General features: G+C 41.4%; 2 protein-coding genes across 11 annotated transcripts in view; one reads left to right on the forward strand and one right to left on the reverse strand.

Moving 5' to 3' along the window:
* The window catches only part of LOC119218316 (ankyrin-2), a 37,876-nt gene extending 27,926 nt beyond the window's left edge, over window positions 1-9,950 (forward strand). For all 3 annotated transcript variants that reach the window (XM_037472645.2, XM_062564516.1, XM_037472659.2), the window contains 4 exons: window positions 6,151-6,234; window positions 7,082-7,243; window positions 7,355-7,528; window positions 8,109-9,950. In XM_037472645.2, the coding sequence (XP_037328542.2) occupies window positions 6,151-6,234; window positions 7,082-7,243; window positions 7,355-7,528; window positions 8,109-8,123 (435 nt within the window). In that variant the 3' untranslated portion in view covers window positions 8,124-9,950. The remainder of the gene's footprint in view (window positions 1-6,150; window positions 6,235-7,081; window positions 7,244-7,354; window positions 7,529-8,108) is intronic.
* A 5,332-nt stretch (window positions 9,951-15,282) lies between these two features.
* The window catches only part of camk2d2 (calcium/calmodulin-dependent protein kinase (CaM kinase) II delta 2), a 28,398-nt gene continuing 26,485 nt past the window's right edge, over window positions 15,283-17,195 (reverse strand). For all 8 annotated transcript variants that reach the window (XM_062564307.1, XM_062564306.1, XM_062564310.1 and 5 more), the window contains one exon: window positions 15,283-16,770. In XM_062564307.1, the coding sequence (XP_062420291.1) occupies window positions 16,767-16,770 (4 nt within the window). In that variant the 3' untranslated portion in view covers window positions 15,283-16,766. The remainder of the gene's footprint in view (window positions 16,771-17,195) is intronic.

Here is a 17,195-nt window from a genome sequence, read left to right on the forward strand (position 1 = left end):
CGATGTAAAGGCACTTCAACAAACCCCATCTCAAAACCTCGCACTAGTACCTGAGATCCAGTAGCGGTTTCAGTCGTTAAAGGCAAAATTCCCTCTAAAAGAAACGACTGTGCGGCTCCTGTGTCTCGAAGAAGACGCACTGGCACAGTTTCCTTTGAACCAAGCAATGACACGTTCCCTTCAGTTATGAAAGGTGTATAGTCCACGGACGAACTTACACTCTGATCAACAGATTTATCCTTAGAATTGGATAAATGACAATCGTTCTCCTCACAAGTGTCAATGATGAACGGTAAAGTGGAAACCAAAGCAACAGGTTTTGAAAATCTCTCTTTCCTTTTAAGAACAAGACAGTCAGATATTTTATGACCAGGCTTTTTACAGTAAAAGCAAACCATGTCTCGTGAGAGTGCAATTTTACTAGAATGTTCAGCAACTGTCGCCTTAATATTCCTACTCATCACAGGAGACTTCGTCTTAGGTTGAAAGCAAAACTTAGACTTACTCATGTCGCTGGTTTTAGGACAGACTGAACTGAATGACCCACGATAGGTTAACACAAATTCATCAGCCATGACAGCTGCTTCAGAAAGTGTATCCACCTTGTGTTCAGTGAGATACCTGGCTACAACATGAGGAACACAATGTTTAAACTCCTCCAAGAGGACTAATTCTCTTAACTGTTCTTTAGTTGTAACTTTCCTTGAAGTACACCAACGATCGAACAAGTTCTCCTTTTCTCTGGCAAATTCAACGTGAGTACATTCATCAGTTTTACTCAAATTTCTAAATTTCTGACGATATGCCTCAGGCACGAGTTCATATGCATGTAGCACAGCAGATTTCACGACCTCATACTCACCACTCTGTTCCAGTGAGAGTGCAGAATAAACTTCCTGTGCTTTACCTGTGAACACACACTGTAACAATAAGGTCCAAAAGCTTTTCGGCCATTTCATGGACAAAGCAACACGTTCAAAGTGATAGAAATATTTATCCACTTCCTTCTCAGAGAATGGCGGAACTAATTTCATATTCCTGTGAACGTCAAACACAGGTTCACCGGGATTTGCCCGCTGCGGTAAACCAGGAGGCAAATTCGCTTGTGAAACTTCAGCGGTCTTTACTGCTAACTCCAACTCCAACTTCTTTATCTGAAACGCTTTCTCGGCACGTTCCTTCTCAACCTCAAACTCCATTCTTCGCATGGCTAACTGGTATTCTCTTTCTGCCGCGCGCTCTTTCATAGCGCGATCGTCACGTTCAGCACGAATTTTCGCGGCCTCTAAACACAATTGCTTCTCTTGCACAGACAATTCAGGAAATTTGGTCTCACCTTCACTATCAACCTCAGCAGGGGTCGGCACAAACGATTCACTAATTACCTCCATAACTCCTCTATCCACAAGTGATCGCTTCAACGTAGTCATCATAGTTTCCTTCAGCCTTTTTTCCTGAGAAGTAAGATCAACACTGAAGTGTTCGGCAACTTGTACCAACTGCTCCTTTGTACAACTCTCAAGCAAAGCTGCTGATGGACACGCAAAGAAATCTTCGAGCACCGAAGACATTTTGTTCGTATTTGTATAGGCACAGTGACACAAACGAGACTACAATCTAACACACGTGAGACGCTGTTTACTCGAAATACAACTCCCATAAGCCACTGCTTCTAAATAGGAATCACGTCACCGTATTCCACAACCTTCATTCACAAAACTTCCGAAGACTTCCCACAAGTCAAAACATAGTGTAAGCGCGAAAAGAAACCACACTCTACACATTAACACAATGATTTATCTTTACTTATTTTGTAGAATGGTTTACCGTTTATAATACGAGAAAACTCCAGCCCCTAACTCAGAACACACTAACTGAATCCTACCTGGTCTTCAGAGATGTACCGGGCTCGAGGCGACATTAAACGCTGAGCTCCGCGACAATCAGTACAACTGAAAGTCCGGAAGCGTACCCCCTACAGAGAGCGAATCTCCACCCAGGATAACCTCCAAAAACAAGAAAGGCAAAATAACAAAACAAAACAACAAACAGTGCTCCGTTGGAAGGACTGTTTTCACAATCCAGCTGGAAACACTCTAAACTAACCAGAGTTCTCCATTATAAAGGTAACCATTCACAAAAATACACACACATACAACCAATACTCACCAACGTTTCCTACCCCCATAGGAATCTCGGACGAGCCCCCAATTTATGTTACGGCCAGCTCGTTTTGACCGCAACATAAAGAACACAAGCCCACTGAAATTAACTGAAAGAGTTTATTCAATCTTTTACAATAACTGTAACTAAACAAAGTCAACAAAGTCTAGGTTCAAACAAAAAGGGAAAATCATAGTCCAAATGGGGGGAGAGAGAAAAGGTTGGTATGCATTGGATAAGACAACAAAGGTAGGCCAAAGTGACGTCTCCAGAGGCAGTCGCTCCCCTGGAGGAAGAGGCGGGCTGTTGAGAGGGGAAACTAGAGTTTTATCCCCTCCACAATCAAAAGGTAATATGGGAGCAGGGGTGTGCGATCTCTCACGCCCTCCCTGGAAGACACCGCCACCAGCAGGCAAGCAGGTGAAGGGCGGGGTCGTAACAGGGTGCTGAACATAAGTTGAACAGAGCCAGTTAGACCTCAGACATACAACTCTAAACCAACCATTCCGTTCAGTTTTTATATTAGATGTGACATTATAGCATGTCTGCAGCTAGACATTTTCCATAGAAAAGTTAAGGGCCCTTTTCCACATTCGGTTATCACAAATGTCTTGGTAGGGGACCCAACATGACTTATTAAAATAGTACATGCTTTTTTAAAAGGTTTGATTGTTAATGAAGCGTTCTGTTGGCTGTTGTAATTACTGTAGTAACGAGTTGTGTGCCTTTCTGAAGGTGGGGAAGACAGTCGTGGTGTTGTGGCGTGACTGTGACAAATAAAACAGTGGCTTTAGCAATATCATTGTGCAGTGCTTTCTGCCCTTTTATCCTAACAAGGCAGCAAACACTAACTTGAATAGGTATGGCATAAGGCATGTCCACCATCATCTTACAGCATACATTGATTTTGACTGAAGTTCACTTGTGCCCTGCTTTCATTATTGTAAAATATTTGTGTTTTCAATGAAAAAATGCAAATATTTAAGACTATATATTACATGATCTGAATATTTCAGCATGTAAATAATTCCATGAATGGCATATGTTTAAATTGCAATCTTTATGACAAATTGTTGTTGTTACCAAGTATTAAGTATGTAAGTGGGCCACGGGTGAATTTCCTGATCTGTTACGTAAAAACAGATCATCTTCTCACAAACAAAATAATTCATATTTATTTGTATTTGTTTCCACTCCACTCTATAATTTATTGCAGGTATCAACAGCATCTTCCAGGACAAGTTTTTCAGAATCTCCAAGACAATTTTTTTTTAACTCTGGACAGACACAGGTCTTTCCAACCGAGACACCTTCCTTGTCACATGTTTCCAACACACTTTCCACTGAAAAGCTAGAATCATCATTTCCAGGTACCTTTGACCCATCTGAATTCCCATTGAGCGCTCATAGTCCCTCACCAGAGCAAAAAGAGCAAAGTAAAAATCCTGGCTTAGCTAAACCAATTCCAGCGACCCAAGACTACTTACTCTGTGAAACAGCTCAAGAAAGTTCCGATGACCAAGTCATCCCATCCTCAGAGTCCACACCAACACCACCCAAGTCTGGGTCTCCTCAGCTTGACCAGCTGTTGTCCGATTTGGAGGCAATGAATCTTACATTTAGAGCAAAGACCCCTGACCTGCTTCTGTTAGAATTCAGTGATGAAAGCTCTGAAGCTGATCAAGTGTGTGAGTTTGCCAGCCTTTCTCCTGGAGATCAGTGCCATACAGAACAAAGTGGTAGCCTAGGAGTCAGCATGTCATCTACCATACAGCTCGCTGAAGCTACTAACCACACATGTGCAGCAGCCCTGGAGCCTACACATGTCCAAACATCCATTCAAGATGAAACTCAAGTTGTCTCAGTCACTCCTGATCTAGGGCAGATCAAAGCCTTTGAGACTGGTGAACAATCAAATATTGATAATCGAAAGGATAGCCCTTTATATCCTGCTGACTTCCTTTCAACTCCAGAACGCCCTGAAACATTTTGTGAAGTGATGGTGTCACCGAACTCCAGTTTTACTGTGGAGATGTTCCAGTCCAGCACATGTGATGAAAATGCTACACTTCCTTCAGTCAAGAGTCCTTCTGACATAGCGGAGGAACACCTGGCAACTCTTTGTAAGGAAGATTCTAGAACCGATATTCTAGAAAGTCCAGAAAAACTTCAATCAGCTGCATCATCTCAAGACTCAATGGGTGTGACGGAAGGAATACCAACACAGAGTATCCAAGATGAACTTACACATTTATGGGAGGTCACTTTTGTTGAAGCCACTCAGACTGAAGATGTCTCTTCCCAGTCCCTTTCGGATTTGACTCCGGACACGGTTTTATCTGCCAGACAGTTTAGCTTCGAGGAACTGATGGCATACCCCTCCCCAGGGACCTTGGAGCTTTCCTCAGATGAGGATAGGCCAACGGCCAGAGGACAGCGTTTAGAGGAGAATCGGACTCCGGTAGAGTCAGAGAATTCCTCCGCCTCCGATGAGGAGTATCGCATCCCATCTGGGTACGGAGAAATCTCTTCTACCACAACCATGTATACCCAGTTGCCTCCAGAATACCCAGAAGGTGTACACAGTGGTGCAGACGGCCCAAGCTTTGAACACTCTGATGCACAGCCTTTCTTTGACTGCATACAGGCTGCTTCAGATGAGTCTGAGGCGGATCCTGATGAACCCGAGGCTAGTGCTAGGTCAAACAGAGATACACCTGAGGTTAATCTCTGCCATGTTAGTGTGCTGGAAAAAGAGAATCCAAAAATGTGGTTGTCCTCTGGAAGTGAAGATTATGAGGAGACTCTTTTTGTCCTGGAGCCTCCTTATAATGTACATGAAAAGAAAGAAGAATTACGACACCATTCATCAAATGAAGAATTCTCCTTGTGTGAGACTTCAACAGCACCTCCTGTCTGTGACATTGGGGAGTATGATGATGCTGTTGAATCTAGGACATCTAGGGTAAGATGAGATTTGGTAAACTCTCCTCAACGTGCAAGCTTTTTTTCCTGGAGCTGAGCTTAACTAAATATGATATTTGCTTTAGAGGAGGAATGGCTGCTACACCTCTGGCCACATGGATGCGATTCAAAACTCTTCTCAACCCTGATTTTATTTTGATTTTAGATTTTAACCAGTCCTAACTCAGCATGTCCCTACTGCCTGTAACCGACTGCATCCCTCAGAGTGATATCATAAGATACATAACCACAATTCTTCAATTAAAATACAGCATGATATGTTTTTGCATATAATATAACGTACCTTTTATCCTAGTTACAGACTGCCATGTTGTACTTTCCAATGTAATATATGCAAGTTAATTGTCATTTCTAATAGTAATACTTAATTGGAAAGTGCACCATATCACTCTGCTTATTGCTTGCTTTGGTGCAAATATACAATACCAGTCAAAGGTTTGGACATTTTTACTGTGTTTATTCAATCTTAATGGACTTGAGTTGCTTGGTCAGGAGGTCACCGCAGAGCTCGGATCTTTGTCAGAAAGTTCTGATGATGATTTTTTTTACCACCAGAATAGTTAGAAGAAGAGTTATCATTCAGGTATCTGATTTCTGACGCTTTCAGTTGGCATGAAGTGTGTAACGTTCAGAGTGACACGCTAACCAGGCTTCGTCCTCACTGTTAACTTCAAATGTTAACTGTCTAACAACCTTTTATCAAAACGATAGGAAAAATGGTGTTTGAGGATTAAAATAACTGGGGTTGATACCAAATGTGCTTTTGGTCGATGGCTGAACCTCACGGAGGTGATTTTTGTTGCTGTGAGCCCGTCTTTGTTGTTCTTTTGACAAATACCTGTCTGTTTCCTCAATCCTTAAGTCCCTGTTTTCTCTCAAAAGTACGACCTAAAATGTACGTTTTTGCATCCCTAACGTGTTTGAGGTGGAGGATTAAACCGATTAACTCAAGCACTGACCCGAGTCTGCAGTGCTGATTATTGTCTGTGTCGATCCTCACAGGCCGATGAAATGCCCGACCTCTCCACTCAGTCTGTGACGGAGGAAAAGTACCAGGATGAAAATGGACACGTCGTTGTCAAAAAGGTAACGGCAGATTGTCTCATGCACATGGCACATGGCTGTAGTCAGACTGGTAGTGACAGTCGAACAAAACTCATTTGTGATTTGTTTGCAGCAATATCAATGCGTCATTTGTGTCAAATTGTTCCGTTTCCTTCCGAAACACACAGCATTGGCTTCTAAAACTTGGTTGTTTTGGTCAAACTTTTTAATAACCACCATCAACAAATGGTTGATAGTTACTTTTAGTTATTTTACTGTCAACAAAGGTATATTAATTAATAATTTTAACTAATTATTAGTAGTAATTAGTTATTTCATTATATATATATATATTGTGTAATATCAAATTATTAATATTATTTAAGCAATAATACAATACATTGCGCCACAGGTGATAAGTGACAATAACTGATTACATTATCTTAATACATGTGATTTTTAAAACAATATTGTTCATGAAATTTATATAAATGTTACTGTGATAGATGGACCAGACACCAATCATTAACTATTCATCTAAATGATGCAGATGCTTTGGAAAAGTATTAGAATAATAATCCATTGTGGCTTTATAATAGCCATCCAGATAATGTTTATCTAAGGATGTTAGCCATGATATTAACCAAAAGTGTTACATAAATCTGGTCCGTCTGTGTAATGATTATAGATGTTTGATTTCCAAACTATTTCTTCACAGTTTACAAATATTTTGTAATCATTGAATACTGAATATTACATTTGTATAATATACATTAAAAGTAATATAATTATAAACTAAAGTTTCAGTAACTTTCCATTTAATATGATGGTCAATGTAAAGTGTTACCACGTTTTCCTTTGACGCCCTTTAAACACACGACCTCCTCAGGTCACTCGTACGGTTCTCCGGACGTGTGTTTCCGCCGACGGCGTGGAGCGAGCGGCGTCCTCAGAGGGAGCCCCCCGGGCGTCCGTCCGTGCGGCGGCTGCAGGTGGACACTCTGACGCTGTGAAGCGGACTGTTCTGAAGAGCGAGGGGGACCACACGCAGGTGTGTCTCCAGTATTTTTGTCTATTCTCTTTCCTAGAAAATATCCAATATGGCAACTTGTATAGTGTTAGCTGTTTAATAACAAACAAATCAATTTTTCTCCTGGTTCAGGGAACATTTTCTGCATGTGAGGATTTCTCAGCATCAGGCCGGGCGACCGCTGAAAGCTGCAGGGTCAGCGGCGTAGAAAGAACAAAGGTGGTGGAGGGTGAAAGGACAAAGACACAGCAGGGCGATCCATCGCTGGCCTCCGACCTGCCCTTTGCCCAGAAAGACTTCAAACAGGTTCGCTGCTGTCCTCGTAACCCTTTCTGTACATAAAGCAGCTCACATCTATATTGACCGATATCAAGTCTCCTTTTGGATTTTTTCATTTTTCCACAATCAGATCATTCCCATTTAAGCAAGTACTGTTTTCTCCATTTCATGCCTTCATGGAGTAGGTCATATGAGAGGTTTTATCAGAACAGAGCTCCCCGTGTGGTGGAATGAGAGACTGACAGAGAACATGAAACTGTTCAGGGCGTGTGTGAGTGGCTTGCTTGCGTCGATCTAATTGAACCACTTGGCATACTGGAAAACTCAGAAGAACAAGCATGCTCTAGATACCAAATAGCCATCTATATGTCATGTACTTCAGGGCCAAACAGGTGGTAAAGCAGGTGTACAAAAAATCCAGGACAAATGTAGGTTATTGCATTAAAGGCAGGGCCCTGTGAAAGTCCAGAGATGGAGAAACTGGGAGATGTTGTGCTGTGTTGAATGCTGGACTCCATAGACTCCATAACAGTCTGCAGCTATAGCAAGCTCTAGCTGACCTGTCCTCCCTTGTTTGTTTACACCCCCTCCCTGCTTCCCTGTCCAGGGCCCACATGCGTGAAGGTCGTGCCCTTGGACGGACAGTGGTGACGGGAGCTGGGCAGCGCGAGCAGGTCCTTCTGGAAGGCTCAAGACCATGTGACCTCCAGCAGCATCTCCAGCAGCTCTTTCACCACTGCAACGAAGACCAAAAGGACAATGAGGAGGAGGAAGAGTAGAGGAACACTCCTCTAGTCCCTAGCTCTGCCCATGCTACGCAGCCCCCCCCGCCTAATCCTATGCATTAGCCACATTCAATCCCAGTGTGCACCACGGCACCTCAAAGCTACCCCTGTCTTCCCATTTTAGTCCTGGAAGTTGACTTTCTGTCCACAATTCATTTTCTGACCTTGCTGGTATGATGTTCTTATGATTTTCTTCTCATGTTCTGGTGTTGTTTTACTCTTTGTGACCAAAGAAAGTTCTACGTTGTTTCCCAGACTCATTTAACTTTCCCTTTCAGAATTGGTACTTTTTTTTTAATTCCTGAAGGTGTGGTAGAGGAACAAAGGAAACACAGGGATACTATTCACACAACCTCATAAAGAGCACTTCACCTGCACCCCACCGCCACTAGTCTCTGAGTAGGTGCTCGGACTGAAGGACAATCTCTCTCTCACACTGCACTGCCTCCCACAAACTCCTGACTTTGAAACAGTCCCACCCACTATGCTAGTCTCTCCGCTCTTTCCATTCAGGAGGTAAAGATGTCACACAGAAAAAAAAACTTTAAGCGCTGCTGCTGCTGCTGTGTTTTGTGTAGGCTATGTGTAATCTGTCTTTGGGAATTCTATATTACCTATAATCTTGACATTACGGACATCAGTAGCGTAGGAATTAACGATCGCTCATGGGACGTAGGGCAGGCATGACTAATCAACATCACCACGTCATAATGACCCCAGCCCTGACTGCGTTGTAGTTTTATGGACTGCCCTTCTGCCTCGCTCTCCTCTTACGTCTTTCTCTCCATGTTATTAGGTTTAAATGCATTGACTTTTTCTGTGGTTTTTGTAAACTGTTGCTCTTTTGTCGATGGTGTGTGAATGGTGAATACGTGAGTGAGGTTGTGCTGTCAGAGTGAGAGCTGCATGCTGCATCGGCAGTGGGAGTCAGAATTATTATGAAGGCGTTTTATGGTTTTTGGATTTGATTTGGATTGCGTGTTACATTTTTGATCTTCACAGCTGTTTCAGAGTCACAATCTGATAAAGACATGAGTGGCAAAGTGATCGGGTGTTTTTTCCTTGTTGCCAGTGTGTCTTTTGAATGAGAGGTTGGACCAGCAGGGGGCGGTCATGTGCTGTGTGTTTACGAGTGGTAAAAATCAAAGAATGTGTGCAAGTTTCTGTCAGCAAAGAAAGAAAGAAACATTGATTTCCCACCAACTGTGTTCGCTCTCCTGAATGTCGGGAGGCGGCACCCCCTATATGGATAGGGTAGAGTTTATCTCATCCACAGAGAGAGTTTCATTTTGGCCGAGGATTAAATCCAAGATGATGGTGCACCAGGCACACGCGCACGGCTGAGAGCTTCTAGCTACCATTACTCACAGATCTGAGCGTCGCTACTCTATGTATCTACAACGTGTAATGTATTTATTTCACTGTCACCGTTTACTTTGTGATTTAGAAAAATGTAAAATGCAAATTAGTGGAAGTTCACTGTGATAGGTATGCTTTTCATTTGAATATCAGCATCCCTTTTGTGTGATGATGACAGTTATATACATATACAATGCATATTCAAATATCTATTAGGGCATGTATTACTGTATCAAAAAGACAACAACAACAACAACATGGCTGCAGTGTCTATGGCTGATCGAGAATAAAAGTCTACCAATGTATGGTGTTGTATCTTTTTATATCTTGTGAATGTTTTTTAGCCCAGTTCACTCGAGAACACGAATGAACAAATGACCATCTGTGCAGCCCCCGACTGGGCGCAGGAGCACAGGCCTCCTCTATTATAATGTAACTAGCACTGTAATCTTCCACGTCTATATGTGTTGTTTCAGTACAAATAACATGCAATGTTATTGAAATAGCGTTATCATGGTCGCATGGAAGAAAGGAAAATAAACTGCCCAATCAGATTTGAATTTATGGATGATTGAGTATGCATGAAAATACAATTTACTTACAGGAAAACAGCATCTGAGGTTACATTTCGTCATCTTCTGTCCAGTGGAAAATATACAACCGTTAAATCAATGTGAAAGCTTCAAATGCAACACAAAGAAATCTGTGCAAGTAGCGTTTGTGGTGGAAGTTTGACTGAACAAAGGGAGACTTACAAAGACAAATTTGTGTTTGTATGTTTAATAGACTTTTGCGCAGAAGGACAAAACCACAACAGCTTGCAATCATGCAAACTGCCCCAGATGGTACAGACGGCCTCGTAAACAGGTTTATATGCATCAAGACCATAAATCGATACAGGCATGTACAGAAAGGGCGTTTCACGTCCGCAGGACTGGAAAGTGGTTTGTGAGAAAGGGGGAGAGGGAACTGACAGGTAATTTATACACCGTGTTTTTCTGAGAAGGAGATAAGGACCGAGCGATTCCTGGGAAAGAGGGTCAGAGTAGGAGGGGAGGGATTTCTGAGAAATATGCACTCAGTCTAATGTTAGTAAAGAATGATGGAACTTAATATGTTTAGTTAGTTTAAACGCCTCTTTGGAAAAGCAGGAAGACAAATTACGTTATCTCAGCAAAGGTTTGATGGGGGGCGCCGTGATCACTTTTCCTCTACCGTAAGCCCCAATAAGGTTTTAAATGATCATTTGAAATTGATGGTTTCAATATTTGAATGCAATAAGCTAAAGAGCACCATGCATTGCATTTACATTTATATGTTTTAAAAAAAGAGTTCAGCAAATGCAAAAGCAACTTATTTTATTTATTATGTACCATTCACCAAGTCAAATTCCTTGTGAGTGTAACATACTCGGCAAAAAAACATTTCTAAAAAGCCAGTAGCACGGGTGAAGAGATCACATTGTATCTGTATACAATGTTATGAGAAAATAACTTTCTTCTTAATATTAACTATTAAACATTGTAAACGAGTTTGATGGGTTTTCGTATACAGTACGATGATCCATTTTAAAATTTGGTTCAATTTAGAGTAAACCGGTGAGTAAAGCTTAAGAAAAGTGAGAGTGAAATCAATATATTTTTCCCTTTACCCTTTGGTCACTTCTGTTTTCCATTATTTAGTCCTGATTATATTAACAGACTTTCTTCATCATACCTGATTAACCTCGGTACAGTTTTGAGTGTTTCCCTTTTTTAGAGGTTGTACATTTAAATAGGGTGCCTGACTATTGCATAAATAAAGTGGAAATAAACAATATGGTGAAAAATGATCACCACTGCACTTAAATATATAAATTAGGGCCGGGACTCGATTAAAAATATTAATCTAATTAATTAGAGGCTTTGTAATTAATTAATCGAAATTAATCGCATTTTAATTGCATAAATATTTGACCTGAGAATAGTGAGAAGTAATTTTTTTCACATGGATTTTTATTTTTGTTCAACCAATTCCAGCAGACAAGTGTGTTGTGTTGTGGATTCCAGCCTGAGAATCTATGAGAATTGAGGTTGGATTCAAAAGCATCAACAGGTGTGTGGTGGAACAGTGCAGGGAAATAGCAGGAAGGCTGAAGTGTGGAGGATCCTCAGTTCAAACCTGCTCTCTCAGAAGGAGGGTTTGGTTGCAGTCAGGGCTTCAAACTGTAAACTTTGAAACAGTTTTGAGGTTTAGTAAACAATCCCAAGGTCTAATATGAGAAACGGACACAATGAGGCATGTGCTTGAAGGGAACAACTGAAGGGCTGCAGGCTCCAACCTGCTGTCTGAGGTTGTGGGTTCACGCCCCTTCACGCAGACATCACTTCTGCTTTGAAAGAGTTTGAGTTGTGGGTTCAAGCCCAGTCTTGGGTTTGAGCCTTTGGCTTTACTTCAGGTTTGAGTAGCAATCTCAAGGTTAAATACAACAAACAAAGAGCTGGTTAGCGTGTGGTGAAGTAGCACAGCGGAAGAGCTGCTGACATAAGCCCCTGCACTGCACTTGAAGGTTGTGGGTTCAAGCCCAGATGTGGAAATAGCATTTAAAAAGAGTTTTGAGGTTTAGCTCACATGCTCAAGATTAAATAGGAGAATCAAAGTTGCCAAAATGTGTCCAGGACTGGTAGTGTAGGGGTGCAAGAAGGAGCCGAAAGTCTCTGTAAGCGCAGCCAGTGGGTCCAAATCCCGCTCCTGCCAAGTCTTGAGCGCACTACCGAGGTAGTTGTGGGGGCATTGTCCCCACTGGTTGTTTCAGAGAAGTGAACCCTGGGGGTTATGCAGAAACACAAGGTGTGTTCACTTGAGTTATGATGGTGTTGTCAAGAATGATGATGAATTGACTAAATTTGATGCTAATTAAGCTTTTATCACTTATTAGCCATGCTACATAGCCTATAGGGTTCCACCTTTTTGACGGGAGAGAAGGCCGGTTGAGTCAGTAAAGATGAGCAGATGTGTCTCATTCAGTGGTCACACTGACATGAAACTTATTACAGCCTCTGAGGGCATTTTTCAAGACAATCACCTGTCTACTTCAGGGCATCCTGTGGACAACCTTAAACTGGCAGTCTGGCACAGGGTGTAGATTTGTTTACCCTTTTTAGTGCATCCACCCTCCAATTCTCTGTTACATTCAAATTCAACTCACTTGTGCCTTTACCAATGCAGGAAGGATGAATAGCATGGTTGATCCTCCAAGATGCACCAATCCGCCTTTAAAGTACAGGTTTAAAGGTTAAAGGTTTAAAGGTTTAAAGTACAGAAATTTGGGGCATTTGGCATTAGTGACAGGGACGTGTAGGTTGCTCCATCTAAGATCATTCCAGTCATGTCATGGGAAAAAAAATATTGTGAAAAAAGTCAAAATATGTAGGGTCAAAATAGAAAAGATTTTTTTTAAATAATAGGTAAAATTATTATAAAAAAGATATATAAGGTCAATATACACTCACCGGCCACTTTATTAGGTACCCCATGCTAGTAACGGGTTGGACCCCCTTTTGCCTTCAGAACTGCCTCAATTCTTTGTGGCATAGATTCAACAAGGTGCTGGAAGCATTCCTCAGGGAGTTTGGTCCATATTGACATGATGGCATCACACAGTTGCCGCAGATTTGTCGGCTGCACATCCATGATGCGAATCTCCCGTTCCACCACATCCCAAAGATGCTCTATTGGATTGAGATCTGGTGATTGTGGAGGCCATTTGAGTACAGCGAACTCATTGTCATGTTCAAGAAACCAGTCTGAGATGATTCCAGCTTTATGACATGGCGCATTATCCTGCTGAAAGTAGCCATCAGAAGTTGGGTACATTGTGGTCATAAAGGGATGGACATGGTCAGCAACAATACTCAGGTAGGCTGTGGCGTTGCAACGATGCTCAATTGGTACCAAGGGGCCCAAAGAGTGCCAAGAAAATATTCCCCACACCATGACACCACCACCACCAGCCTGAACCGTTGATACAAGGCAGGATGGATCCATGCTTTCATGTTGTAGACGCCAAATTCTGACCCTACCATCCGAATGTCGCAGCAGAAATCGAGACTCATCAGACCAGGCAACGTTTTTCCAATCTTCTATTGTCCAATTTCGATGAGCTTGTGCAAATTGTAGCCTCAGTTTCCTGTTCTTAGCTGAAAGGAGTGGCACCCGGTGTGGTCTTCTGCTGCTGTAGCCCATCTGCCTCAAAGTTCGACGTACTGTGCGTTCAGAGATGCTCTTATGCCCACCTTGGTTGTAACGGGTGGTTATTTGAGTCACTGTTGCCCTTCTATCAGCTCGAACCAGTCTGGCCATTCTCCTCTGACCTCTGGCATCAACAAGGCATTTCCGCCCACAGAACTGCTGCTCACTGGATGTTTTTTCTTTTTCGGACCATTCTTTGTAAACCCTAGAGATGGTTGTGCGTAAAAATCCCAGTAGATTAGCAGTTTCTGAAATACTCAGACCAGCCCTTCTGGAACCAACAATCATGCCACGTTCAAAGTCACTCAAATCACCTTTCTTCCCCATACTGATGCTCGGTTTGAACTGCACGAGATTGTCTTGACAATGTCTACATGCCTAAATGCACTGAGTTGCCGCCATGTGATTGGCTGCTTAGAAATGAAGTGTTAACGAGCAGTTGGACAGGTGTACCTAATAAAGTGGCCGGTGAGTGTATATATAATGTAATATATAATATAAATATATAAAATATTCTCATAAACACTATTTAATAAATATCCCATAATCAAACAAACTAGAAAACGTCCAATTTCAACAATTATTTGCACAAATTTAGCATGAAACTGGTTATAAAATATAAAACCCTTGATTATCAGAATATCCTCAGAGGGCCTAAAATAAATGAAAGGTTTGTATCTTGAAGTAGGAGTTTTTCTTATTGTATTTGGATAAAGTCCACCTTACAGTAGTCTATCAAAGGGAAATGTCTGATATTGTCAGAATTTTCAAACAATTTGCTTGCAAATGAGGTTACATATTGCCTCATTGTTTTTTTATTTGAATACAAATCTGAATATTGTGCACTGTACAGAGGGTTATGACCTGGAAAATTGAACTTTCATTCTTTGATATGGTCAAAGTACACCATGAGTGTGGCCAGTAAAAATTGCGTAAAATCTTAATATTGTCCTCAATTAAGACACATTTGTGTGAAAAAGTTTACGTCATCATTACATTAAATGAACCTATTTAAAGTGCTACGGAAATATTATAATTGAATAACCTAATTTAATAAAGCAGTATCTCCTCACACACATGCGACAGCGATGCATGCAGTAGAGAGGGTGCGCTGGGAACCGAGGGCTGGTGATTCGATCCCTGCCTGCCCCATGTCCAAGGGACCCTGAGCAAGACACCCAACCCCTACCTACTACCTGCTTAAATGCACAGAATAATTTCCCCAAGGGGATCAAGAAAAGATACTTTCATTCTTTCTCACACACACACACACACACACACAAGTAGTGTATTATATATGTATTACAATAGGGCAGCGATCAGAAACATACGAAAATACATCTAATAATCAACTTCAGCCACTTACCTCCACGTCAGCAGAGGGTACAAAACACAAGTTGAGGGTCGTTCATTATCACACCTTTAAGCTGATTTATTTATTTCTTAAACATGTTAAGCCATCTATTGCCGTGCTGGCAACAGGTTCCCACCATATAAGGAGTGGTGCATCGCGTTGACATCATATGTTTCGTCAAAATAAATGTTTATCACACTTTCCCCTTACAAAAGAAGAAACCAACCAATTGAAAAGAGCAAAACGAAGGATGACGAAGACGCTGGCGCTGTCCCGCTGTGGCCAGGAGGCCCCCGGCTGGGTAGAAGCACTGAACGTAGGGGAAGACGTCCCGACTCGTATCACCCTGTCCCCCTGTCGGACTGCAATGTTCTTCGGTCCAATGTCTTTACAACTCTTGTGGACTTAGCAACAGCCAGGTGACAGCTGAAGGACGTAGTGCCTTTGCGCCTTCTCCATCATCTCCACCTTCTCTTTGCAATTGGCTGAGTAACACACTGGAAATGACTGAGAGCAAAATAAAGTAACCCTATACACACAGTCATACAATACAAGTACAAACATTATGAAAAATGTGCTTGTTTTTTACTCGTTTTTATACAAAATGCAAGGGGTGCTTCGGGAACCGGGAGTTTATTTTTTGGATATGAGGTTCTGATATTCACGCTGGATGTGTTATAGTTTTTACAACAGTTCTATGATTCTGGTGGACATTAGAAACATTTGGGACAGGACAGATGCACCACATAACAAACGCAAACAAAGTCAGTGATTCACAAATCAAACAGAAGATATTATAGTTTCATATGATCTTACTTACAATATTCCCCCCATGCACTACACAAATTTTCATATATTACATATATGCTACATTCTCTTATTTCTTATTTCACTGATATAAAGGCAAACATATCTTGATGCAAAGTGTAAGCTGCTCTGCTTCGCTTTACATTTAAATTAGTATTATAGATTGAAATCGGACAATTCAAACAGTAGCTCATAGCAAACATAAATGTAGCTCATAAACTGTTTTTTTACGTAAACTATTATTTCCTCTGATAGCAAGAATAGCAATTTAAATGTTTTTTTTATCAACAATCACAATGTATATATATATACATCACCAGAACTAAAGCAAGCTCAATTTTAACATTCTGATCTTCCAAATGTTTCTGTATTGCACGCACATAAATACACGGAAAAATACGGAACTCATTTATGGGAGAAGTTACAGTAGTAGATTTCAAAACAGCTCTATTTTATATTTAAAATGCATACCAAAACATCTTAAAAAACAAACAAAAAATTGTCAATATGCTCATTTCATAATGTCCAAATACAGTGTGCAGCCACCTGGTGGTGGTTTGGAACGACGTTCATTAATAAACAGTAAAACGTAATAATACTTGAATCCTGCAATGTCATGTCCTGTCATGGGTCAGTGGAGAGGGGAGAGGTGGGGTGAGTATGGGGTGACGGGGGTCGTTCACTTCCCAACTAGAGATTTTTTTTTTTGGGACCACATGTCGATATACCGTTAACTGCAAAAAAGAGAGAGAGAGAAAGAGAGAGAAAGAGAAGGCATTAATGTGAATGTGAACTGCGTGTGGAAAAATATGATGGACGCTTCTTCACAGAAGATATTAAGAAATGTAATAGCATGAAAGCAGGAAGCACTGGTCCAATTAATGCCTTTAAAAGGCCTGGGCCCAATACCAATCTGCATGCTGGCAAAGTAGTATCACTCAGTGGGATCCACCCGTACACACTCATTGTCTACCCACTGTTGTGCTTCCACCAGTTACCACCTTTATGATTCATATGGAAGTATGGAAATGGAGGAAAAACACCTCGTGCACTGCCGTGAATGTGCAGTACGAGGCGAGCATGAGACGGTTGGGAGGATTGGGTTCTTAAAGATTATGTGAAGAATGCATTTGTTTGTGAAGTACAGTCCATTTACCAT

Source organism: Pungitius pungitius, chromosome 9 (assembly GCF_949316345.1).
Source record: "Pungitius pungitius chromosome 9, fPunPun2.1, whole genome shotgun sequence".
Taxonomy (NCBI): Eukaryota; Metazoa; Chordata; class Actinopteri; order Perciformes; family Gasterosteidae; genus Pungitius; species Pungitius pungitius.